Here is a 27,300-nt window from a genome sequence, read left to right as displayed (position 1 = left end):
CAACTACATGTCCCGTCTCCCCCCCCGAAACTGGAGGCGGAGACGGCAGAAGCGAAAGGCGAGAGCAAAGGCTGACAGGAATTGTAGTTTCTCAATACGCAGAAAACGCAGGCAACTACATTTCCCGTCTCTGCCGGGGAGGCGGGCCAAGATGGGCTCGCGCAAGGCATGATGGGCATCGTAGTTCTCGCGCCCTGCCTCGGCCGTACTGTGGGACAGCGCCCCGGGGAGCTAAAACTACTAAGATGGCGACAGGGGAGGCTGCGGGGAGGGAGTACGAGAGCTCCGGGAGGCCATACTGCGCTCGCGTCGGGGCGGTGGAGTACACGCGGAATCGCCGGAGCGAGTGCTGAGTCGGTGCCGCCGCCGGCTTCCCCCTTACCCCGGACGCTGGGAGACGCTTCGGGGCCGCAGAGGCTTGTGGGGCAGCCACAAAATGGAGGCGAACGGGAGCGGCAGCGGGAGCAGCAGCGACTCGGCTCCCGACTGCTGGGATCAGGCGGACATCGAGCCGGGCAGCGGCGCTGGCCCGGCGTCCGCCCCGCCGGCCGCGGAGGCCGAGGCCCAGCAGGAGCTGCTCGGGGCGGCCTTCAGCCGGCAGCTGAACGTCAACGCCAAGCCCTTCGTGCCCAACGTCCACGCCGCCGAGTTCGTGCCGTCCTTCCTGAGGGGGGGCCCGGCGCCCGGCCTGCCGCCACCCTCGCCCCCGCCCGGCCTGCCGCCGCCGCCGCCGCCCCACGGTGACTGCCGCGCCGGGACGGGGCTGCGCCGGCGGGTGGGCGCTGAGGGCGGAGGGATGGGGGCCATGTTGGAAGGGCGCGGGGCCGTGCCGTGAGGGGACCGGGGCGAGGGCTGTTGGGCCTCCGCGGAGGAGGAGGAGAAGGGCCGCGCTGGGCCGAAGAGCGGCGCGGAGGGCCTCCGGTGGGCGGGCGAGGGAGCCGGCCCGGGTTGGGCTGGGAGACGGCCGGCAACCCGGGGAGCGGGTGGGTCAGGCTGACGGGGTGCGGGCGGGGCGCCTGGGTGGCAGCGCTGGGGCGGGAGAGCGACCTGGGCTGGGGCCCCTTGGCCAGGGGCGAGGGCAGGCGCGGATGGGGCTACCGGCGAGGGGAGCCTTGCGCAGGAGAGGGGTTTGGGGAAGGGGCATCTGGGCAGAGGAGCCATGGGGCTTTGTAGAGGAGCTGGTTGTGGCGTCTGAAGCAGCCCTTAGTGTCCCTGGGGGCCTTGGGAGGGGGTCTGCAGGCCGCTGGGGTACAGCTGGGCTGGCGGGGACTCTGCGGGAGGCTAAGCCGGGGTACTGGTATTGTGGTCGAGGAGCAGCAGCAACTGGTGAGGTCTGGCTGTACGTGGATCCCGTGTACGTTTCCCTGATACCTTTGCTCGTAAAGGGTCGCCCGTGATGAGAGGAAACCACGTAGTTCTCTTCTTTCTAAAGCACTGGAGAAATTGTCGAAGATCTTGGTGGTGGTAAACGTAGTGTTGCTGGGGAGAACAGCACTGCTTCAGCCACCAGTGGTTCAGATGTATCGTAAATGTCTTTCTGAAAATACATCAGGTAGTTATTTTTTTTATACTATAATGCCGATAGGTAGGGAAGGGAGGTTTGTCCAGCTGGCTTCAGTCAGTGGAATAACTTGAAACTTACCCTGTTTTTAATTTCAAAGGATCTTTGTGTACACAAACAATGTTTATACAGATTTACTTTGTGTACAGGAAATTAAAGGAGAGCTACTTTTTAATTTCTAGCTCCAAACTGAAGGTCCTTCCAAGCATCAGACATGCTAGTTAACTTTGTGGTAGTATGTTAATGTCACTCCTGCAGCTAAGGAGTTTGAGACTTGATTGAGTATGATGATTTAACACCTTCCTATTTTTTTTTTCCTATAATCTTCTGTAACCCTGTTGGTACAATGTGAAACAAGATAGTATTTCAGATATTGATTCTAGTAATTTAATTTCACTAAAGCTACTACTTGTAACATGTTTGCCACGATTTCCTGTTGGTTGTGGCTTATTTATTGTATTCTGATTTAATATATTAATTAGTCTTGCTCTCCCTAGTATATAAATTTATCAGATATTAACAGCTAAAATCTGTAACTTCACTGTATGAAGCTTTAAAATTTTCATAACAGAATAGTAATCCATTTTTTGTGTCAGAGCAAATGTTAGATGGTGTGTTCCTTACAACTATTCAGCACTTCTGATTTTCGTCAGGAATTGTAGCTCGTGTGTTATGTGGGCAGGCAATGTATAAGAAGCCATAGGGAGACTCTTGGATTCCATTTAGAGTAAATCTGTATGTTAAGACTCATAGGTGGAAAGGTGGAGTAGATAGCTTGAGACTGTGCTGAACATGTGATGCACCTTTTGAATAATCTTAAAAATTCATTCTAGTGTGTTTTTCAGCCATTGCAACCTGAATCTAAGTCTCTTTTAACTGTGCAATCAGTACTGTGACTGAAAACTTTCTTGCAGTTTTGAATGCTATTAGAATAACTTTGGTTTTTGTTTTTTTTTTTTTTCTCCTTGGCTACTTCCATAAGATTTCTTCTAAGGCTTCCTATATATATATTTATTTTTTTTTTTTGGTAGGATTTAAACTGCATTTCCTCAACTACTCATTATATGTATTTCTTCATGCTCTCCTTTTCTGTACTCTGTTGTTATTTCTGAGGCCTGTGATGCTGTTGTCTTTCCAGAGACTACAGGTGACTGCTGAAAGCTTCCTGGTCATCTGGAGTGATCAGGATAGCTTTTCTTTCTATCTTAGTTGCCGAGTACATTTCCTACGTAATGCTATAATCTACCTGGTTTGAATTCACCTTGCTTCTATATCTTCTTTAAGGTCTAGAATTTTAAGTTTCTATAAGTAACCTGGATGTCCCTAAGATTAGACAGACAAAAATCTGCAGTTAAAAAAAAAACCCAAAAACACAAACCACCAAAACACCGGTTTCTTTCTTAAGTGGGATACTACACTTGTTACGTACTTTTCCAGGTCTGATGTACTCTGTTACAGAAAGTAACAGTCTTGTCCTTGTAGATGTTCATATAAGGTGACGACTTCTTTCCTGGCTAGAAGAACTAGATGGAGCTTGCTCTGGAAATAAGTCGGAACAACATGTGATTAGATAATGTTGCTGAATAGGTTACTTTTCAGCAATCGAGTTTGCTTTTGCTCCCATAGGGAATTAGATGTTCTGTGGCACTCATTCTTCATTTCATTGTGAGATTTAAAAAAAAAATACTCTGTTTATGTTCTGTATTGAGATCTGTACAAATACTGGTTTGTACTGGAAATAATCTAAATTAATCTTGATTCTTAGGAAGAATCTAAAAGGCTGAGTGTCAGTTTGAGGACTTAAGTAGCCTGAAGTTAAGTTCTAGTAACACTTCTTGTAACTTTCTCTTAATGAGGTTTTGTTAGAGTCATAATTTCTTAGTAATTCAAAGGATGTTGTAGGTCGTGATAAATGTGTACTAGCAGCATGGCATATAGAAAAATTCCACAGAACTGACTTCATTGTGTGGCTGTACTGTGTAATAGTGTTTCCTTTTATGCACACTAACTTCATGTTTTTAGTAATTTATATAAAATTCCTGTCACTTTTATGTTTCGAGCACTGAAATAATGCTCACAGAAGCCATTCAGTGAACAAGATGTGAACTTTCTAAAATTGGGAAACTCCTGTGACCTGCATTCCAAGTAGTTTACTTTAAAACTTCATTTTTATGTGTGCTTTCTTTTGTTTGCAAATTTTATGTTAGGGAGACTATCTAACTGATGCTTACCACTAATCCAATTTTTGCTTGCAGATAGTTTCAAAATTAATTTGGATTTAAATTATTTGATTATATGCAAAAAGTATGTTATTTAAATTTTAAAACCTAAGGAACAGATTAAAAGCAATATGTTCTCAATGTTGTAGTTGCAAGGACTTGCTTTTATCAAATCATGTCCAAGTCAAACTCACTTGTGTAAAATCTCTCATTATTGGATTCTATTGGAAATGTGAAACAGAAAATCGAGAAGTCTCTATCTGCAATAGACATCGATGTACCACAGTTCCTTCTAATGAGCACGTCAAGTATGTAATGGACAGGTTGTGCTTCTAGGGAAACTTATTGTAGATTGTAGTTGCTGGACTAGCAAATTCAACCAAATTAAGGCAAGGTGTGATAGTCAATAAAATGACAGTAGATTGTGTTAAGGCCTCTAAACATTCTTCATTGCAACTGCACCTTGCAGCTTCACTGCTCTGTAGCAGTGCTCTATGGCTTATTTTTGTACTATGGTTTATTAATTTTGTAATTTTATTTGGCTGACTCCTACTTTATATATCAAAGCATAGTTCAAAAGTGTAAGGAAATAGGTAACCACTCACCCCACACACCCCCAGATTAATAAGATTTCTGTTATCTAAGTTTTGTTTGGATCTTGAGATATGAGAAGTGGAAAAATTTCTGAAAATGCAATGTCAACCTGCATTCTGGTCATTAAACTTTTGTCATAGTTCTTGAATATTCACAGATTTCTTGGTAAAATTTATCAGAGCTTCCTTGTATGGACTTTATTTTATATCAGTTTTTCTTATTTTTAAAAAGTAATTTTTGAGTATTCACTGTTGATTTTGCTTGGAGCAGGAGACTGAGCTGGGGGTACCTTCCAACCTGAATTGTTCAGTGATTTGAAGTATGCAGCGGTTGTGGTAAGAAAAAAAAGTCATTAGTATGAAAGTAACAAGAACAAAAAGTGTGTGACAATAACAGCTAGTGTAAGGAAAGACAGTAGCACTAATACCACCAAAAGGATAAATACTGCTTCATTTAATAGCTCTCTTGACCACTTCAAGTAAATTTCTGAACTTATTTGTTAATGACTACAGTTTAGACAACATACACCTACAGTCTTGAGCCCAGCAAACATTTGTCTTAAGATTCAGTGCACTTTAGATTGCTTCACTCCTTAAATATTCTTACTTGCCTGCAGTAGTCACTTTTTAAAGTTACATTCAGGCAGTTGGACATCCTCAGCCTTCAAATGCTGTAAATAAATGGATATAGCATCTATCTTTTCTGCTCTTCTTTTCCTTGACCTTGTAGCTAGCTGGGACATCCGTACATTTCCCCCCTGCTCCTCCCACAGAAACAAAAGGAGGAGTTTAAATATCTTCTGCTTTACTTCTGAAGCCTGTAATTTCCAGAGTTCCAGAGAAAGATATAAGTTCCAGAGGAAGATGAGTTATCTGTGTCATCATTTTCCCAAAAACTGGTCATCTCTTGGTTTACACCATTCTCTGTAGACTCTCTTTAAGACTTCAACAATTCAATCTTCAAAAGACTTTGTATATGAACTTGTTGAGTCTTGTTTGTCTAAAACTAGTAGTCTACCCTTCAAGAAGCTGTTGTATTAAAGGACTGCATGGCTTACTCATATCAACATTTGAATAGCCATGTGCTGATGATTTCCTCCCGAGTAGGGTGTTGGTAATGCTAATGTTAATACTTCGTAACTGTAAACTTGAACTGCTTACGTGACAGCAAATCAGTGTCATATTGTGAATGCCAGTAAATGGTATAAATTCTTAATATCAGAAAACCTCTTGATTTGAGTCATCACTTGACTATTTAGAGCAGTGCTCTTCTATATCAGCCTCTCTAGACAGATGAGCTGCACAACCTCTTTTAAAACGGTCAGTGCAGAGAAAGGCTGTATGTCTTTGCACTGACTTGCCAGACGATCTGATATAATATACCTGTGTGATGCAGTCAAGGTGCCAATGTATTACACAGATGTCCTTTGTCTACATCTGAACTGTCCCCAGGAAGGTAGCCAGGATTGTGTTGCTCCTGTTAGAATAATTCATCACGCTTGTGGCCTTTGCATGACTCCAATAAAAGACAGACTGCTGGGAGCCGGCTGTGGACGAGATGAACTGTCCTGGAGTCTGCTGACCATGTGTTTACCACTCTGGTTTGGACTACTGATTTAATGTATTTAAAGCATGGTGTTATCTTAAAACTTGATTGCTCTATCAAAATGAACACAAAAATAATTTGGGATAGTTCTTGGAGTCTATTAGCAATCTGGTTTTACAGTTCCACTTTCAGAATTTTGAGATGTCTCTCCTGTTTTGTGACGAGACATACGCAAGCAAGAGAAACAGCTGATTGTATGAAGCTCAGATAGAAAGATGTTTTGTTTTAGTTTTTTATTATGAAGGAATAAAGCAGTCAAAATTTAATCAGTTAAAGTTATGACTGTGTTTTGAAGAGGTCTGTATGAAAAAGACACTGAATTTCAGTACAGAAGTTAGTTTAGGCCAGGTGATGCAATATTACAAATGTGTTCTGTAGAACAGGATGAGAATGTAATGTGTAATGAGAAATTCTCATGTAGTGAGAATTTATGTGTACATTTTAATTTCATATGTAAATGTTAAGATTCTGAGCTTAGCCTGTTAAAAAAAAAAAAAACAAACCATGAAGTGCTTAGGTTTGCTTTTGGTTTGGTTTTTTTTAATTTCCATTGCTACTGGGTTATGAGAGATTTTTGCAAGAGAGTGGAATCTTTAACTGTTCTAATACAGAGCTTGATTTCTTGACCATGTATCTCAAAAATCAAATTATCAACTGGACACAAGTACTTGGCCTTAAGAAAAAGAGGGTTTCATTATATTCCTTGAAAATCCCCATAAGCTTTCTTAGACTTAGTTGTGAAGAAGCATGTCAGTTTTAGATAAGATAAACTTAAGGTGTGTCCTCGCTGGGGAAGGAAGAAGGTGGACCTTTTACCAGAGCTAGCGTAGTATAATCCTATGTATACAAAGCAAGTGCTAATTTTTCTGTGAATTTTACAAAGTCATGTTAAAACTATTAAAGCTGCTCTTAATTTGGTGCATTTTAAAAACTGGGCATACATCTGTCTGTCCACTGGTGAAGCTAGAGCATAGGCTATGAAGCAGGGCAGAGATAAGAAGAAAATAATTTTGAGTTTAAGTTAACTTCAAAAACAACTGCCTTACTTACAGAGAGCTCCTAAAAACCCTTTCTTTCCATACGTTTTAAAATGTTGACTATGAAATACTTTGCTTAGCTCTATCACTTATTTATGCTTAAAGTAATTTTTCGGGGGTTATTTAACTAAGAATCTCTTGGGGTTTTTTATGCTGATTCTCATGCTCTGTGTGTTTGACTTGGACCTTTATTTTTTACTCTGGTGTGATTTCCTTTATACTTCAGTTAAAAAAAAGTGGGAAGGGGCAAACATCTGTTATGTAATTCATGAAAACTGTTGAGACTATACGACTATTATGTAAATATGTACTGAACTGAGGTGTTCAAATCACACATACAAAAAGGTGATAGGAATCCTAGTACAGGTGTCCTGTGTTTCTTCACTCTTGAACCTTCCAGGAATTCCTGTGAAGGAACTTGACGCCTGGAGGAGCAACAACAAACTCACTAAATAGACCATATAAGTTTTGGAGATAAGACACTTCTTTCAGACTGAATTTGCTTTTTTTTTTTTCCTTTACATTTATTTATTTTTTTTTTTCCCCCTCTCCTCAACCTCTTTCTATGCTCTGTTGTGCAGACAGTTTCATTAACCCCATGGTCTACCTCAGTTGTCAGGTACCAGTACTGTCTAGGTCCTTACCACTCATACAACATTACAACCCTCTCATCAGTTCTGTGGAGGCATTTGCATTGTGGCTCAGGTAACTGCTTCTGAGGAGTTACCAGTTAACCACTGAACAGTATCTGCTTGTATGGAGGCACCTCTCAGCTTTTTCTGTGCATCTAGTAAATACTGCATTTTACGTAGACGTTGTCATTACTGCTTAGCACTTGAGTTTGATTTTAATACTGTATTTTAACTGCAGTTCTTCTAATATTGATTCACAGTTTACCAGTTGTACCTGTTGTATATATGAAAATCTTGTTTCATTCTAATATAAATTGAATTATAAAACAATTTTCTATTGTTTCTGTACAAGCATTCTAAACTGTTAACGCTGCAAAGTTTTTGACTTATACTGTTTTAAAACAATATTTTCAGAGGTTGAGTGCTAACTTTTAATTTGTTCTACCTGTGCAGCTTTGGTTATTGTACAACAAAAATGCATGCAAGTACAAAACTTGATGTAATATGCAACAAACTCATCAGCTGTAGTAGCATGCTCTGTCAATGAAATAGGCAGAGTGGATTCTTGCAATATTTCTTTAGGACGTTAGCTGTATTTTAGAGACCAATCACCATGTTTTAAAAGCTGTGCAGTTTTATGCTATTTGGAGCATGCATACTCTTGGAGTGAATTCTGTATTTAAAAAAAAAAAAATCTTATTCAGACAAGACTCTGAATTACATAATGTCCTTGTCTGATGATCTACCAGTAGATAAACGCAGCACGTGTATCCATTTTTGCCTTTAATGTTGACAACAAAGATATTCCAAAAAATGTCCTGGGGCTCTGATGTTCAAAAGGACTAAAGTTAAACCACTCACCTTGTGTAATACAGTGAATAAGATTGCAGCAACAGTTCTTGACTTACGGTTTGAGGACAGATGGAGTATGGAGGATGCTATGTAAAATCTAATTGTTAGCACTTGTAAATCCAAGAACTTTAAGCATTACTTAAAGATTTGGCATAATTTAAGACACGTTCTGACCTTAAAAACAGATTTCCTACAAACTATGCTTTTAATCCCTCTCATATGACAGGATTCCTAGCTGAATGATTACCACAGATGAGGATCTTGAATTTTCAAGCATAATTTAAATGCTTCACAGATTTTTCTAATTTGTATTTAATTTGCTGTATGTGATGTTTTCATAGTAATAGTAAATTGTTAGCCATAAATGTTGTTAGTTACTTTCCTGACTTCCAGAAAACACAAAATCAAAAATCTTATGTATCTACTTCAATGTTTTGGAGAGATCAGGATAAGTTACAAGGACTACTTGGAACCTTTCTCCGTTTTCCTCATCTTTAAAGGTATTTTGTTACAATGGCTGTCTTTATCTCATGAGCAAAAATAAGCAAGGTTACTTCAGTTCACTGGATTTGTCCAAACATTTTGCCACAGGGACAGTGCAGAGTTTGGACTACTTCCCATATCCTAATCCAGTATTCAGCCCTAGGTAGTAAGCCTATCTCAACTAGATTCAGAGTTGTCATCTCCTTTTTATGTGATCCAAAGATTCCTTAGGTGTTTTGGAACTGAAACTTAAAAGTCAAGTGTTTTACCTTGAGTTATTGAGATTGCATTTCTGTCCTCTCTGCCATTGTAGTAGTAGTGCTCTTCCACCCAGCTGATAACATTGCTTCAGAGTGCTGATCCACCCAAAAGCTGGTAGGTTCTTTGCTGGTTCAGTTTTTGGTCAGACTATCTTCGTTTGTGGAGCTTCAGTAGTTCATGTGCACTAGGGCTGACATGAGAGAAGAGATAACAAAGAGCAAAATATGGCAACCCAATGGTCTTGGAAGCAGTAGCGCTGTATCTTTCTTTTCAGGTGATTATCTTAAAGACATACTTCAGGCAAACTGTTCACTTCCAACCAGAGCAAATGATAAATCTGACTCTTTAAAGTCAGACTTTTCTCTTGTATATTTGTTTGCAATGTGCCAGTGCCTGAAATACCCCGACATAACCTGAAATTGTTTATCAGAAGAAATCAATTACTGAGGCATTTACTTTTGACATTTAGGCTGTTCTTTTGGAAATTAAGATTATTTTTTACTTGGTTTCTTTACAATTAACTTTTTTAGAGAGAAGATGGTGTTCCTTTTCTGCCTTGAAGAAACAGTGTATGTTTCATATAATTCAGTGTCCTCTTTCAAAGCATGTCTACCACTTGTGTACCCAAGTGACCGGAATTTATTAAGTGGCTGTGGTTGTAACTAAATCTGTTGCCCCCTGATTGTGTGGCATTTGTACTGTCTAGGATCCACACTCAAACTGTCATGTTGATTCTCTTGTGTGCTAGGCTCAGAAAATTTAACAGGTGGACCTTTTTAATTTAACAATTTCTGTTATTTGTGAAGAACCTTCTTTTTCCTATCTGTGTGCCTGCTGTATTATAGACTAGAAAGTAAAAACTGAGTTTATTATGAATGCTGTTGACTGACAATGTATTTCTAAGGAATTAAATAACTCTTCAACTACTTGTAGAGCTCCTGTTTCCAGGCAAGTGCATAAATACTGTCATTTAATACATTTTTAGTTATGGACAAACTTCAGGAGTGAAATCAAAAGATTGTTCAAATGATCTTGTAATGAAAATATTTATGCATCTCAACCACAGTATGTGTGAAATAGCCAACAATCTGATTTGTTACACAATGAAGGCTTTAGGTTCATACATAGATTCTGTGCCACCTGCTTACCACACTCATAAATGGATTTGAATCTTTTCCAGCTCTCAAATGGGAGTAATGTGTCATTTCTTACAAGGAATCTCAAGATATTCTATTCTTGAGCTTTTACTTACTGTATTAAGTCATTCTCTTAATGTTTTCTTCCAGTGGTTTTGGGACCCCGGAGTGCAGACCATACACGATATAATACAAGAGTGTAGGGAACCTTGCTCAGAACAGTTTCTTCTTCTGTGTTTCTGTGCCACCTCCACTGTTTGCTGCTGGTCACTGGGTGTTGTGCTGTGACCCACATTCACCCTGCCTGCAAGCTTTGTCCTCTGGCCCTCTTCCAGCTTTTGCAGCACTGCTCCAGTTTATAGAAGTCTGCAGCAAATACGCAAACAGTGCGAAAGCAAAGAGGCTTAGAGTCAGGTCCTTCTCTGTATGTTTTTGTTCTTTTGAGGGGATTTGTTTCATCTTTAGGTCCCATCATGCATATAGAGCAAGTAATGCTGTAAGATCTGTGTTTTTATAATGAGATTGAAGGAGAGCTGGAGTACAGCTAAATGGAGAGTATGAATTTGGTATGTGACTGAAAAAAAATAAGATGATGAACTTGTTTCAAAGAATTACAAAGTTGAATTTATACAAAGAGAAACTAAATAGGTTAAGGTTTTAGGGATAATTATAGAAGGCCTCCTGATCATGTGGAATCATGTCCCAAAACATCAAGTGGTATAATTGTTAATTGGAACATATCACTTTTTAGTAGGTTTAATAATTAGTTATACCTCACCATATAGCTTAGTGGCATAGTTTAGTGCATGAGAAGGTTGAGTGATCTATCAAAAAAACATACCTATGGCTTTGATATGCATGTGACTGGTGAGATTGCCCTCCGAGTAATGTGACTGTATTATGGTGTTTAAGAGAACTGGTAAACTTACCAGACATATGAATGAGTTTATCGTCTCTTGACCCTAATAACTACAGAAGATCTTAAGAATTCATTCTTAACAGCTTGTCTCAATATTCTACTCAATGCTTATATGAAATTGAGGCGCAGTAGCATTGTAGGTATGCCTATAAGCTGAAGTTGGCAGAACGTTTCTGTGGAGTTGTAACGCCACACTTTCATTGTTTCTTTGGATACAATGAAACTGATCTGACATTTTTAAATACCAGTTAGGTACAAATACTTAAAATAGCCAGCGCACCTGAAAAGGATGGCCAGGTAAAATACCATGTATAGAAAAATTGGTTCCTTTAAAACTTGCTTTAAGTGTGTCTTTCCATGTGGGGGAAAAAATTGAACTGTTTTTAGAACTGATGTATTATTTTCACAACTTTTAGGCAGGGCTCTTTAGAAATATTTGTGCTTGGAGGCTATATTTAGTAGTGTTTTCCAGGGAGGGGGAGGTGTTTTTTCTTAAATACACTTCTTGCAATAAAGTTGGGAGATAGTCTTTTACACCTGAGTGTGGAAATTGGTCACATCAGTGTATTTTAAAAGTTAAACTTTTTTTCTCTGCAGGCGCACCTACAGACACTTCTCCGGAGGAGCAGACCACCTCTTGTGAAGGTAATTGTTTTTGTATTCTGACAGTATGCAACACAGCCCCATTAAACATTATTTAAACAAATTATTGCAAAGAATCTCTTTTTTTAAAAAATCTTGACTAACCTTTTCCAACATTCTGTCTATCCTCATACTACTATTGTAAGGCCATGTGGTTATTTGTGGTTATTTACAGTTTTATAGCCAGTCAAGCAAGGCACAAAAAGACCAAGTGGTTTATTGAAGGTCATAAAGCTTGCATGAAGTAGAATTTTTAAAATTGAATCTGTATATTAAATAGCATTGGCAAGTGCCCAAACTTCTGAACTATCATTTTATTAATTTATTCTCTGTTTTTCTTTGTTCTTGGTACTGTCATGGTAAATGTGTCCTTAATTATTCCTTTTTCCTTCCTTTTTTTTTTTTTTTTTTTCCTCCCCCCTAGGTTCAAATGCTGCTGTTAACATGGAAATTTCAGAATCTGTTGGTAAGATGAGAATTGTTTCATTTCACTATGATATGGCTATAAAATACTACTGTAGTGCTTTTGCTGAATCATTGCAAACAAAATTGAAAAATACCTTATTGAGCCTTTGCATTTTTGGTCCTTACTAATTTTCATTGTGTCTCTATACTTAGATTAGGAAAGATGTAATTGAACACTAGTATGAATTGATATGTGCAACTGGATTACTTGGATACTGAAAAAGCATCAGTGCTTTATTAAAAAATAATTTCGTATTACAAAATAGTCCCATTAATATGTATAAAACAGTGATTAACAAAAAAGGTGTTCAGTAGTATGAGCAATCAAAGCATGGAAATTTTATCCTTCTCCTTGTATTTATATAGCTTTTGAGAGAACTTGCATCATTATCCCTCCCCTTTTCTTTCTAAACATAAGGTAGTGTGTGTCTCTCTGTGGATTCAGACTGGCATGATGGCCTGAGTGGATCTTCAGATTTGTTTTTTTCCCTTGTAAAATTGTTGCCGTGTTAAAACAGAAGCCTTTTAATCCCTGTGAATCAGTTTTCTGATGTCACCATACAAGCTAATTTGAAAGCTCACAGTAACAATCATTTCGGAAACAAGCAGCAGTTGCCCATTTTTATATAGGAAGACATGAACAGACTGGATAGTTGAAATCTTTTGACTGCATCTTGAGGGCAGGCACTTTTTTCCAGTCATTGCTTTTAATTTCGTTACCTGTTTGAATATATCTAACTGGTTAATTTTTAGTGGAAAATGGAGAGACGGAAATGTCCCCAGAGGAGTCATGGGACCACAAAGAAGAAACAAGTGAAGCAGAGCTAGGAGGTGGTCCTGCAGGGGATGCAGGACCTTCTGAAGAAAGTGCTCAGGAAATGATGGAAGAGGAGGAGGAAATACCAAAACCGAAATCTGTTGTAGCACCGCCAGGTGCTCCTAAAAAAGAACACGTAAATGTAGTATTCATTGGGCACGTAGGTAAGTTGTAAGTGAATGTGAGGTAATTGGATCTTTGTGTTGTGTATTATCTAGAGCTTGGAGGATTAGAAATTAATCCTGCTCTTTGTAGGGATATATGTATTCGCCATGTCTTGAGGTTAATAGGAGCATTGATTCTAATGAAGCTGCTCTGTAAAAATTAAAAAATTAAAAAACTTAAAGGTCTTTCAGGGGTAGAGTGCCTAGGGTAGGCATGTGTCTAGGGTGCTTGTGTTCTCCTGGACACAAAAGTGTCTGTGTTCATGATTTCACAAGCACCTGGTCTGTTGAGTGCTTAAGTGACATATTTGTTGTTTTGATCCAAAGAAAAAATCACAAAGCAATGCTTCTTTTCAGCTTGTTTTAAATAATTTTGAAGGGTTCTTATTAATTGTTATTAAATTTAAAAATATTAAATATATTAAAAACTGTAGAGCTATAAACATTAGATGAACATAATTCAGAGTTAAAAGAAGCATTTATAGCAAAATGTCCCAACTGAACAGTTTCAGCAAGCTTCAGAAAAGCCTTAAGTGGTGAAAAAGTACACAAGTATTGAATCATGACTTTTACAGTCAATTCTGTATTTTCATTTGTTTAGTCTTTTATCACCTTAAAAGTACTGTAACTTAGTCCTCAGGTAAATTTGGAATGGAGTCACACAAAGTGAAGAGGCAGTGGGGAGAGGTACATCCCAATACTGAGGAGCAGCCTGCAGAAGTTAGGGATGAGGGAGAAAAGAAGCAGGGAAAGGGATTTTGCAAGAGCTTCCTCACGCTCTTAACCCACACTTTTGCTGGATCACTGCTTGCTGAGGGGTTTTTTTTTTGTTACAGATAATGCTAAGTTTATATGTATGAAATCAGAATTTTCAAAATTCAGTGTAATTGAATTGGCAATTAATTATTCTGGAAACAAGAGAAGCTGAGAGAGGCTTCAAAAAACTTAGACTGCAACTAAAAACGTATCTTTGGAAATAAATTAGATGGCCTTGTTCATAATTTTCTTCTTTTTCTAGGATTTTCTTTTAAATTGTGAATGACTGTCGGGTTTTTTGTTTGTTTGTTTGTTTGTTTTTAGATGCTGGCAAGTCAACAATTGGAGGACAAATAATGTAAGGAAACTCCTAAATAAAAATTTTAGATTTGCTATTCTTTCTTGTGAATAAATACATTATGTAAAATGAGTAATATTTTCTTTATGGCTTTGATCACCATAGATTAATATTTTTATAATAAAATGTTACTCTCGCTGTCAATTTAGTTGCTTATCATCTTTGGAATTTCTTAATTCCAGCAGGTCTAATCTTATCGCTATAGGAGTTTCACTTACTTAATAGAAGCAACTGCAAAAGTATACATTATTAAATTAAAAAAACTGAATCCCTTTCTTAGAATGTGATTGCTTTTCTTCATCATTTTAAAATGCTATTTAAAACTGCTTTATACCCTTTGTTAACTTTGTCCTTTTTGTGAAGATTAAAAAAATTGAATATCCTTATTTCCTGGTGCTAACATTGTCAGGCATAATTTGATTTCAAAATGTGAAATGATAATAGTTAACCTTTTAAATCTATTTTAGAAACAGTATCTAGAGACTGCAATTTTTTTACGAGACAAAACTGGATAAATGCAGCTAGATCTTACGCTTTGATAAAAAAAAACCAAAACAACAACAATAAAAAAAAAAAAAAACAAGAAATGGAAAGTAGTACATGAAGAAATAAATGCTGTCCTGCTGATGCCAAGTATTTCTATGATTTTAAAATAATATTCTCAGCAAAAGTAGGAGGTCTTTGTCTTGGCATTTTCATCTTGTTTTGTTTTGACTAAACTGGAATGTTGGAATTGTCATGCTACATTTAACTTTGTAGTGCATACTAGAGCATATTAGCATTTTTATTATCTGATGTGTCCAAGTAGTCTCCTTGTACAAGGAGATGCCGATTCTTAACACTCCTAACAAGGTGTTATGTTCCTACAGCTTTTTGTGATCTTTAATTTTTGCAGAATATTGCTTTGTTGTAAGGGGGAAAAAAAAATTGGGTTCTTGTACCAACTTTGTCATTAACCCTTTATTTACTGTTATAATTAATTTTCCTTATAAATCAAGTAGATTACTGTTACTAGAAGATCAGTTAGAAATATCTGAGGGAAAAATATGAAAGCTTTATTATAATAAAACTATACACTACTCACCTCTTAATAATGGAAAGATGTCTCTTAAAATACCAGATTCCTTGTTCTACCTAAAAAGAACGAAACAAAAAAAATATTTTTCTTTACATTTCAGAAATGTGGAGAGTTTTGTGAAAAATTCTCCTATCACAATTTCTACTTAACTTTGAAATATTGGATTAGTTTCAGAAACAGACTTAACAGATGTAGTTCCTTTTCAGAACTTGCCTTTACAGAGCGTTTTACAATTAGGCTTAAAATAAGACTTTTCCTCATACTTCAGTTAAAGTGGTACTGGTGTACTCTTACAGATCAGATAATGGTGTGGCTTTTTGTGGAGAAAAAATTCCACTGCTGCTTGCATCAGATTGTTCTATTTTTTCAAAATAATCTGTAGGGATTGTGTAAGTATTTAACTATGTTTCTGCTCATGTAAAAGTGCTCTTTTTTTTTTCCCCTCCCTTAGGTATTTGACAGGAATGGTTGACAAAAGAACACTTGAAAAATATGAGAGAGAAGCTAAAGAAAAAAACAGAGAAACATGGTATGAACCTAGTGAAGATAATAGTGTACTTTTCTCTTTGCACTGTGATGAAAATAGGAACCTGTTTTTTGAGTCTCTGTCCCTCTAGCACTGGTGCACTGAAATTTTTTGATCTGTGCTTTACGTTCCAGTGCTTTGGTAAACCTGGCTGTCTGGTAAAAAGGAATACAAGGCAGACACTTTTCTCAGGCAGCTCTTGGGGTCGTTCTATCAGTATGTCTTTCACCTACAAACAGCAGAGATATCTCTAGGGGACAGAGATCAAAGCTGTCAGTTTGGCAAACACTAAGAGAGAGTGAGTGAAAAGTTTTGGCTGTAACATTTATTCATATAAAAATGAGATATAAGACAGAGACTGCAGTTCTCATGTTTCTTCCAGGCAAAAAGGATGCTGCTGTCATGTGTGGATTGGGGGGCGGGGGGCTGCTCTTGTTTTGGGTTCTGTTATTGTTGGTTTTGACTGGATTTTGGTTTTGTGTGTGTATATGTAGCACATATAGCAGCCTGCTTTCTCCTTCAAATAACTCCTGGAAAATTGATTTTCCTTTTAGAAGCTTTCAGTTTGTGGTTGTGGTGGAGGAAAATAGGGATTCAAAGGGCTCTAGAAAAGAAGCAGCTAAAGACTTCCTTAGAGGTAGAACAGCAATGGAGCACTCAAGGAGTGGGCATTCATCTGAACTAATTGTATTATGTGTGAGAGAGGGGGTTAGAAAGGGTGACATACGTTTTTTTTATCAAGCAAGTATAATCCCCCTGTTGGGAGTTGTCCATGGTAATAAATATTTTGGGACCTTCCTCAAAAACCCTGGGCAGCTTGGAAAACAGATTTCTTCCCTCTCCCCTTTTAGCAAGTGAATTGCAGGGAAGTACCTCCTTGAATGCTATTTTTATTCTTTAAAATACGTCATGATATACACAGAAAGCATGACGTACCTCTGTGTCATTATCAAAGGTCTTGTTAGCTCACTTCATATGTTGATAGCCTTGAAACTTGAGCAGTTTTACTTTGTGATTCTGAAAATTCTGTACTGTAGTGCAGAGTTGAAATTTCAATCAGAAATGCATTTTCCCCCTAAGAAACCCTATATGCAAAAAGGAATTCCCATTCAGCTACCGTGCATAAATTCCTACTTGGCTCTTGTTAGCTGAGTAAAACCTGACCTTTGGCTTGGCAGAAATGAATCTTCCAGAAACACAGGACATGGTGAAGATTACAACACATAGGAGCATGTATACTGGTACAAAAGCCATCTAGCATGCTATCTAGACCTCAATCAGTGATAGTTACTGCCTGGGGAAGACTGTGATTGTATAGCTGTCATTCCCAATGTTTAGTCCTTTCTCAGGAACCTCTTGAGCTGGAAAGGATGTCTTTGTGTGCAGGAGTCCCTGACTCTCCCTCCCTGACCACTGGTCAACTGAGCAGTGTCTCTTCAGACATTATGCAGTCAATACAACAGAAAAGCTCAAGATCCTTAAAAGCTGCTGTTAATGGTGAAAAATATTAGTATGTTAAGCCAGTTCAATTTAGTTATTACTACTTTTTTCCTTAGTGAGAGTATTGGTTTTTTTCCTCTCCTTTCTATTTATCAATTTTCACAAAACCAGAAGGACTATCTTTTTTTGACATTTCAGTTCATTGTCCAACATGAATCTGACTCATTTGTTAATGGCCAGTGGGATAAAATATAATTAGAAGGGGACAACAGTTGATATGATAAAAGTATCCATTTAGGGTAAATAAAGGTGCTGTCTATTTCATAGCCAACTTCTGTTTAATATGTGCAAATAATTGAGAACTAATAATAATAGTTCTCATAATATGAATATGTGCAAATCGGAACTAATTGTTTAGCTAATTATGCTGAGAAAGGGGAATTGTTTTGTACTTGATCCAGAGGTGTTTTTCAAACTGAGGCAAGGCTTAAAAGTATTTGAGATCATACCTGCAGAACTTAGTAATTGAAAATTGTTTTTTACAATTGTATCCTTCTAGGTATGTGAGAAAGCTAGTACTGGGCACTACAGTTCACTATATATACACAAAGCATTTAATAAAAAGTCACTATTAGTCTTGGAAATGCTTAAGTTCAGTAATGCTGAGGTAGTTAGAATAGTTCAGCAGGGAAAAAAAGGACATTTTATGATGAACAAATCCTTATACATAAATTTAGTAAAAATTAATACCAAAATATAATATTGGGGTGTCATTTGGTTTTTTTTGTTTAGGTACCTTTCATGGGCCTTAGACACAAACCAAGAAGAACGAGACAAAGGTAAAACAGTAGAAGTGGGTCGTGCCTATTTTGAAACTGAGAAGAAACACTTCACTATTCTGGATGCTCCTGGACATAAGAGCTTTGTTCCAAATATGATTGGTGGGGCTTCTCAAGCTGATCTTGCTGTGCTGGTAAGGACAAATCAGATTATTTTACTTTGGCTATTCTGTGGAATTAAGCTTTTTTTTTTTTTTTTTTTGTTTGCTTGTTTACTCGTTTGCTTAGTTACAGTGAGCAAAATTGTCAAATCTTAAGTCTACCAAGCTGGCTGGGTTTTGGTGTAACTTAACAGCTTCATAAAATGGTCCATTGTGTCGGGTGATTTTTCTATATGTCAGTGCAGAAACTAATGGGTAATATTGATGATATACCAGTGCATTTTGAAAGCTTTTACCAGTTTTGACTACCCAAAGTTATTTTTGAATAAGGCAGTTGGAGCCCCACTTGGGACTAAGCCCTATGCAGTCGCTCACTCACCCTCCCCTCCTCCTCTCCGACCATGCCCTCCCCCCGCCCCAAGGGGATTGAGGAGAGATAACATAACAAAAGGCTCCAGATAAGGACAGGGAGAGATCATTCAATAGACTTGGGGTAACTAATTGAATCTATTAGCAATAAAACTGAAGTAGGATAATGAGAGATAAAACCAGATTGTAAGAACATCTTTCCCTTACCCCTCCCCTTCTCCAGGGCTCAACTTCATTCCTGATTGTCGCCACTTCCTCCCACTCCCGAGCTGCAGGGAATGGGGGCTGTGATCATTTTCCCCTTCTTAAATATGTTATCCCAGAGGCATTTTCGCCATTGCCAATTGGCTCAGCCCTGGCCAGCAGTGGGTCCACCCTGGAGCCAGCCAGGTGCACTGGACAAAGGGGAAACTTCCAGGAGCTTCTTGCAGAAGCCACTGCTGTAGGGCCACCCCACCGCTACACAAAACCAGCGCAACAGTAGTACCCATTGTCAATAGTTCTGTTGGGAGAATTGTAGAACTTTTAATAAAATGTATATTTTTAATTAGGTTATTTCTGCAAGAAAAGGAGAGTTTGAAACTGGATTTGAGAAAGGTGGACAAACAAGAGAACATGCCATGTTAGCAAAAACAGCAGGTGTAAAACATTTAATAGTTCTTATTAATAAAATGGATGATCCAACTGTAAACTGGAGTAATGAAAGGTGAGTTTAATATTAAAATGACATAAAATAATTTCTAAGTAAGGTAATTTTTTGCATCTCACTTTTACTGAAAGAATGGTAGACTACTGGACTAAAGACAGAGGTTATCAAAATTGCAGGAAAAACAGAAGCATAGTGGCTAGGACAGTGCCTCTCAACTAAGCTTGAAGTTCTATGCTACTTTAAAACATTAACTTTCAACTGTTCGGATCCGTGCAGCCGTATCTAACAAATCCATGCACTCTGACATAGTTTAGTTGCTGACTTGGAAATGTCCTACTGAGTAAGGAAGCGACTCTGTTTTCAGTAGTTTAATTTGCCAGATTCTTGAGTGCTTGGCCATGTTTCAGCTAAACTCCTAGCTTAGATTTGGTGAGAACAGCGTTATCCTGTTCACCTTGTGTCCACTCTGTATTATTTGGAGTTGTTCTTTTATGATAAACTGAATTGATTAAGCAAATAATATGTTCAAGTGGTTTGTGATTACAGTCTGAGAAGACAGGAGGGAGGAAATATTGCAATGATTCAGGCCAGGTAAAAATAACTATAAAGCCAATATGTAATAGTTAAATAAGTAGTAAAAAGGATTAAGTTATTCTTTTTTGCCTTAATGCTCAAATGTTATTAAAGGGTTTTAATTTTCCTAAGTGTCAAAATTCTTTCTGTCATCTTCTGTGACAGAAGATGTGGCTTATGTCACATCTTTCTTCTCACCTTCTTAAGCTGGATGCTAAAAAGTGTAACTTACTCCTTCCCTATAGATACTTGTGTCATGATGGGATACAGTTTTCTTCTACAGTTTAGTAGGAAAAATTGTCAGAGAACTTGCTGTGCTGTCAAGAATCCTGAAAGTTTTTATGGAAAGCTATGAGGGACTACGCAACCTTACAGCATGAGCCTAGTTTAGTAAGAGAGTAAGGCATGCCCAATTGTGCTGGTTTGGTCCTGCCCCAACCTTCTGACGCTGAAACTGACTGAGGGGAGGAAGTGTAATAGAAGTAAATAGAGTTAAGCCGTAGGACATTATGTAGGAGATTGGAGGAAACCAAGCCATCTCTAAAGAGCAGCATGACCTGCAGCATGACCTCAGTGGCTACTTGCTCTGTCCTACTGTCTTGGCCTGGACCTCTTGCTTAAATGCAGATATAGCATATGCTGCTTCTTACTTCCCCCAGTAATTGAGATATATGGAGAACACTGATGCTTTGTGGGGACAAAGGAGGGGGAATAGACAACACCAAGCTGTGCTGGAAGATTGGGGAGAAGATGCAAATAGGCCACTAAGCTTTCTTAGGTTTGCTTGCTGCTCACAGAATAACTTAACTGATGAAAATTAAATGTTTGTGGGGTTTGTTGTTTGGGTTTTTTTTAAGTACAATATTATGTCATGCTGGAATAACTGAAACTTACCTCGATCTGCTTGTCATCTTAATAGATATGAGGAATGTAAAGAGAAACTGGTGCCATTTTTGAAGAAAGTTGGCTTCAATCCCAAAAAGGATATTCATTTCATGCCCTGCTCAGGACTGACTGGAGCAAACCTTAAAGAACAGTCAGAATTCTGTCCTTGGTATATGTATGTATCTTAAACTGAACAATTGGATATTTGCTATATTTCAATAAAAGTAAATGCTACAGTGAAGCTAGGAAGCAGTATAGCATGGTATATTGTAGCTTTATTCTAAAGTGCTTGAGGAAGTACAGTCAGGGCAACAAGAACACAGCTCTGCAATGAGGCAAATAAAAGCATTTGCTAACTGCAGAAGGTTAAAGTTAGCAGACTGTGTAATAGTATTAGCAGTATTCTCTGGCTCTGTTAGTTTGAGTGCCATACTAGCCCTTGAATTTTCCAGTGATGCTGCAGTTTACATGTTACTAGAATGAGTAATTGTTTGATGTGAACAGTTTGCTTGAAGCTTTATTATAATTAGTGACAAGCAATGTCTCTCACTGAATGTCATGTTTTCCAATATTGTTCATGGTAGTTAAAACATATCAATGAAAATCATGTTTGGACCTAGCTTATGGTTTTATATTTCCAAAACATATTACACATCTAGCAAAATTCTCAAAGGAATAATTTTTGTAAAATATGCCTGTAACGTAACTTAAAAACTACGTGCACTTCCTGGATATTAACATGTCAGCTAGGGTAAAGTGGACACTAATCATGGGATGTTATGATAGATTTAACTATCTTAGAAATGAAAAGAATTCCTTTTGTTGGACTGCATTTATCCATTCTATCCATTTAAATTAAAAAATGCTCACAAAATTGAAACAACTGCCTTTTGCTCTTCTAGTGGATTACCATTTATTCCATACCTGGATAACTTGCCAAACTTCAACCGTTCAGTTGATGGACCAATCAGGCTTCCAATTGTGGATAAATATAAGGTACAAATTAAAATAATATGATTAAAAGCATAAATGGATTGTTTTCAGAAAGCAGTAAATGGACTATTTACTGTATTCTTAGAGGGTATCTTTGTTTTTCTTTGATATGTCTACACTTCCAACTGTAAAATAGAAGCAGGGACGGGAAGTAAATAATTTTGGCATTATATGAGACTCTTAAAAGCTGTAATCTTTTGAGAATAGTTTCCAAAACATTAAATATAGCAGTGCTGAATAACTTCATGGAGTTAAGTAATCATACTTAGAGTTAAATCATAAATAGAACAGACTCTTTAGAAAAATGTTTTCAATTTTTATGTAATAATTTCTTTTTGTAAAGGATATGGGCACTGTGGTCCTTGGGAAGCTGGAGTCAGGCTCTATTTGCAAAGGACAACAGCTTGTGATGATGCCAAACAAGGTATGTGGTAAGGTTTAGATACTAAAAAATGTTACTACTCTAAAAAAAGAGCTTGATTCTTAAAGATATTCATTACTTTAAATCAGAAAATTTTCTGTTGGTCAGTTGAACACAACTAAGCTTTCCTTTTTCACATGGGTGATGTTTCCAGGTGTGTGTGTGTGTGTATAGTTTACTTCCTTAGCATTTTGTTCTTATATATTCATGTTACCTTGATTTAAGCTGACACTAGTTGTGTAGGCTGAAGTAGTTTGCTAGAAAATGTCTCAATACTCAAGTGAACAGCTTATTGAAAGTTGGTATTTCCTGATCAAAATGTGTTAATGAGATAGACTTCCATGTCACCTTTCTCAAGAGCTGCTGAAAGTTGAAACTAAACTTAAGACAGTTGAGATGATGCTTTTCCGTTTTTCAGGTAATTTAACAGACAGTGGCTTTTTATAAAACTGCTTGACAGTTCTATAAGTCTGACATCTCGCATCTGACACCCATGTTATTCTGGGAGCTGATTAGGAGAAATTAATAAACTGTAAATGGCTTTAACTAAACGGTTACAGAATTTGTATTACTTTGGCAGCTCATGAGGATTGAACTAAAACTCAGACCTTTTTCTTAAACTAACCCTTTTTTAACTTCTCTGCCTGATATTTATTTGCTGTGGTATTTAGTACTGTGTAAAGATCAGAAGATAGGTGACAACATATAGAAACATTAGGAGGTACATTTTGGTGTTTGCTTGGAGAGCGTTCATTAATATACACTTGGTATTTTTATCATCTTCTCCAGGAAATCTTGTAGGAGTTTGGGATTCTAGGATTTCCTGGATTGCATTAATATTCAGACTGTTAATATTTTGAATATAATGTGTCTATACAACAATGTGGCTTTTGCATTCTTCTTACATAATATGCATTCATTGTATCTCTCATCTCTTTATAAGTTTTAAACTCATTTCACTTTGAGAAATAGTGGATATTTTTGAAATTTGCTTTCTACTGAATATATACTATGGAATTATATTTAAATATATTTGATGAAATATGATATTTTAAATATTAGTAACTCATCATTCAAATATTTTAAATGTTCTGAAGCTTGCAGAACCGGATGTAATAAATTTAAACTGTAATTGAATTATTTATTGAAATCCTATAGTATTAAAATGATTTTGTACCAGACTAAAATATTCACAATGGAAAACTGTATTTTTGCTTTCTTTAAGCACAATGTGGAAGTTCTTGGAATCCTTTCTGATGATGTTGAAACTGATTCAGTAGCCCCAGGTGAAAATCTGAAGATCAGACTGAAGGGAATTGAAGAGGAAGAAATCCTTCCAGGATTTATTCTCTGTGATCCTAACAACCTGTGTCATTCTGGACGCACGTTTGATGCCCAGGTAGAATAACTAGCATTTAATTGCTGTATAGATGGGTAAAAAGGATTAAAATATTTTGCTTGTGTTTCACCAAATCTAAATGTCAGTAGTTCGAAGTTTCAGTTCAGGTTTCTTATTCACTATCATATCTCTATATTGACAATAACATATATACCTGACACTCTGACATTGTTAATTTGAGTTTTTAAAATATCATTTGTTTTGAATGTAACTTCTCAATGAAGTTTTAGACATCTGTAATCGTGAAAGCAAGATCTTGTTGAGCCAATTCTTCAATTTTATACTTTTTCGTATTATAAACAGCTGAATCACTTCCAAATTTTAATTTTTTTTCACAATAACTTTTTATATGTGTAACGTTCAACTATACATTTTAATATAGTTCTGTATTTGGTTATTCTCTGCTCTTCTATAATTGAAATTAGGAAAAATGCACCTATTTTTAATTGTTTTACAGATAGTGATAATTGAGCACAAATCCATTATCTGCCCAGGTTATAATGCTGTGCTGCACATCCACACCTGTATTGAAGAAGTTGAGATAACAGTAAGTGTTCTGTTAAGATGTGAATATAGACAATCCACTTGTTGGGGTAAGGAGTTTTGTCATGATACATGCCTGTAGAGCAACTAATGCAACAAAGCTCCAGCCTTGAATGGAATCTTTGCCCAGTACTGTAACACAACCAAAAATGGCTGTAACTGTTAGCATAAGCCTTCTGAAAAGTGTGGTAAGTAAATCTTAGAAGATGGGGGTTTTATTTATTTCTAAGTATTTTTTTTCTTACACCACTTCTGTTTTGCTCGTAAAGAGAAAATAACCCGTATTTTAATAATCACAGCTATTAATTTTTTTTCTTCCACAGGCCTTAATCTGCTTGGTAGACAAAAAAACAGGAGAAAAAAGTAAGACACGACCTCGTTTTGTGAAACAAGATCAAGTATGCATTGCCCGTTTAAGGACAGCAGGAACTATCTGCCTTGAGACATTCAAAGATTTCCCTCAGATGGGTCGTTTTACCTTAAGAGATGAGGGTAAGACTGCTTGATCAACAATTATTAACTGCTGAAAAAATGCAGTTATTTGAAATACGAGGTAACGCATGGCAAGGAGGTATTAAAATGCTGGTATCTATTGGAAATCACTGTCTGGGTAAGAATGGAAAAGTAAGTCTAATCCAATTGTTGTTATTGTGTAGAGTACTTGTAACAAAAAGTGTGTTTTATTTTAGAGCAAAATTGTACAGAAATGTGCACTGTGAAACAAAAGTTTGAATTTAAAAAAATTACCAGCATTATTTTCTTGGTGCATCCTGGAATATCCACCTACAATAGGAATAACATAGTTTCTCTATTTAAAGTTAGAAAGATAAGGGGGGTTGTATGTTGGACTTGAACTCTTGCTCACCCTGGTAAAACTCATAGATTTGTGGGGCATATTTAAAATAAATTATCTTTAAAACGAGTAAACAGATCTGGTAGAATGATTCTGCCTTGCCCTCTCCTTAGATGAATATAGAGCAGGCTTTCCACAATCCACATTGTGTGTTTACTGTGAGAATAGCGGTTTTACTATTTTAAATATTTTTATTGTGCTTTTAAAATAGACTGGTGCTCTCGTTCTACAGTACAACAATTTATTCTGTTATTTCTAATACTCTGGGAAGTCTGTATTTTTGGGGAAAGTTTTCATGTTCTTAGAGACTTACACATTATTTTCACAATATATGTAACTCTGCTATTTGTCTCCTTGGTTTAGGCAAGACCATTGCAATTGGAAAAGTTCTGAAACTGGTTCCAGAGAAGGACTAAGCATTTTTCTCAATGACCCCCGCACAATACTGTGAGGAAAACCGACTCTGCGAAAGCCTACTTCACACCGCCTTCTTATTTTCTGCCCATTGATAAACTTCTCCCCATATTTTGCAAAGACAAATTTCACAGCAAAGGTCCACATTATGTCAGCTTTCTCATATTGAGAGCTCTGCTATGCCACTGTTGAATTTTCCCAAAAAAGAAATTTTTTTTTCTCCCAAATTCTGCTTCCTTGGAAAGATTCGGCAATAGCTTTGTAAGTGATGTGGACATAATTGCCTATAATTATGAAAATCTAAAGGATTTTTAATGTTTAATTTCCCCCAGCATATATATAAAGACCTCTTTTTTTTTTTTTTTTTTTCCAGGCAGATCATTCAGAGTGTGCGAGTGTGTGTGCACATGTTACAAATATGACTACCATGTTAATAAACTATTCAATTTGAAATCTTTTTCGGTATTTGAATTGCTTTTGAATAATGTTTTTTATCCGGATGTAACGCAGTTGCATTAGCTTTTTAACTTTCCAGTAACCTAGGTATTTGGTTACTTGGACTTTTCTAAACTCCTCAGCCTCCCGACACACACAATTTTAAATGAGGCAATTGGGTACTCAGCCAAGTTTGTATTAAAATAATTACGTTTGCCCCTTCCCTTTGTTGAATGCATTCTTAAAATTGAAAAACATTCATGCAAATGTGGCACCTTCATTAGCTTTACATTTGTTAATATCTTCAGCAAATTTAGGTTGACTTAACATCATTACTGGACACAGTAAGTCAATTTTGAAGGCTAGAACTACATATTGTGTCTTTATAAAAATTCAACATTATTAAATTCCTAACAGCAGAAAATGCTAACAACCAGTAAATCAGTGAAACTTGCAAAAATAAGAGAATTTGTGGCAATAGTGCCTATTAGTATTTATAAGAGCTGCATTTTGTGGGAGAACTGGGCCAATTAAAAAGTGCCAGTTACATAAGTTACTCAGTTCACTCTGTCTTTAATTTAGATGGCTGGATAATCCTTGCTGTTTTAAAGATCAGCCTGAACTGAGAGAGAGAGAAAGACTATTTAAATCCCTAAGAGTTTGCACATACTGAAATATGGGAGGGTCAGAATCAAGCACAGTCTGTAAATTTTTGCATATCAAAAAGCAATGTAGGCTTTTGAGGACCAGTGAAGTTTTTCTTGAGAAATTAAAGCAGAACTGGTTCAAAATAAAGCTTACTCAGTACAACTTGAAGGAGCTGCATAATAAAACCGTATTTAGCTGCACTTTGAAAGTGGACTGTCTACAATTGCTATCCTGATTCTAACAATTAGGATGAAGGCTAACATTATTTTTTTTTCATGTCCCAGAGTATTAGTAGTAAGTATTAAAAGGTATCTTCAGAGCTTCTTCAGAATGTCTTAAACTAAACATTTTCAGTTGTACAATTGTGGTGAGCCCATCTCCTCCCCCAAAAATTTACAGTCTTGTGACTGTATCTGAATTCACAGATAACTCAAAACTGAAATAGATTTACCTTTTTGGGGTTTTTTTTTTTTTTTGGTTTTGTTTGTTTCTTTGTAACTGTGGAACTCCCATTCATTTCACTTACAGCTACATTGTATGGACAGAAGAAGTTATTGTCCTTCAGTTTCATATAACTACACTTGTAGCTACCGTAATGCATGGAATTTAAATAAATTTTATTATGTCTGCAAA

At 37.2% G+C, this 27,300-nt stretch overlaps 1 protein-coding gene across 2 annotated transcripts; it reads left to right on the top strand.

Annotated features, from left to right (window-relative positions):
- The first annotated feature begins 283 nt into the window (after window positions 1-283).
- Window positions 284-27,300, top strand: GSPT1 (G1 to S phase transition 1). Of its 2 annotated transcripts, none has more exons than XM_086759564.1 (15): window positions 284-740; window positions 11,897-11,944; window positions 12,366-12,407; window positions 13,160-13,387; window positions 14,468-14,501; window positions 16,031-16,108; window positions 18,338-18,518; window positions 19,406-19,560; window positions 20,996-21,136; window positions 21,864-21,957; window positions 22,298-22,378; window positions 23,601-23,774; window positions 24,232-24,321; window positions 24,641-24,809; window positions 25,534-27,300. In XM_086759564.1, the coding sequence occupies exons 1-15, from the start codon at window positions 437-439 to the stop codon at window positions 25,584-25,586; spliced, it is 1,872 nt and encodes a 623-aa protein (XP_086615690.1). In that variant the 5' UTR covers window positions 284-436; the 3' UTR covers window positions 25,587-27,300. The 2 variants fall into 2 exon arrangements, with proteins under 2 accessions (XP_086615690.1, XP_086615691.1); XM_086759565.1 differs by lacking the exon at window positions 284-740 and adding an exon at window positions 1,420-1,552.

The sequence above is a fragment of the Chlamydotis macqueenii genome, chromosome 15, assembly GCF_036417535.1.
Source record: "Chlamydotis macqueenii isolate bChlMac1 chromosome 15, bChlMac1.mat, whole genome shotgun sequence".
In the NCBI taxonomy this organism is placed as follows: domain Eukaryota; kingdom Metazoa; phylum Chordata; class Aves; order Otidiformes; family Otididae; genus Chlamydotis; species Chlamydotis macqueenii.
This window is presented reverse-complemented; position numbering and strand designations above follow the sequence as displayed.

Coding starts and splice junctions, on each gene's coding strand:
- GSPT1 (XM_086759564.1), top strand. CDS start 437: ATGGAGGCGAACGGGAGCGGCAGCGGGAGCAGCAGCGACTCGGCTCCC. Junction 18,519..19,405: donor AAGCTGATCTTGCTGTGCTG/GTAAGGACAAAT, acceptor ATTTTTAATTAG/GTTATTTCTGCAAGAAAAGG. Junction 24,322..24,640: donor TTGAAGAAGTTGAGATAACA/GTAAGTGTTCTG, acceptor TTTCTTCCACAG/GCCTTAATCTGCTTGGTAGA.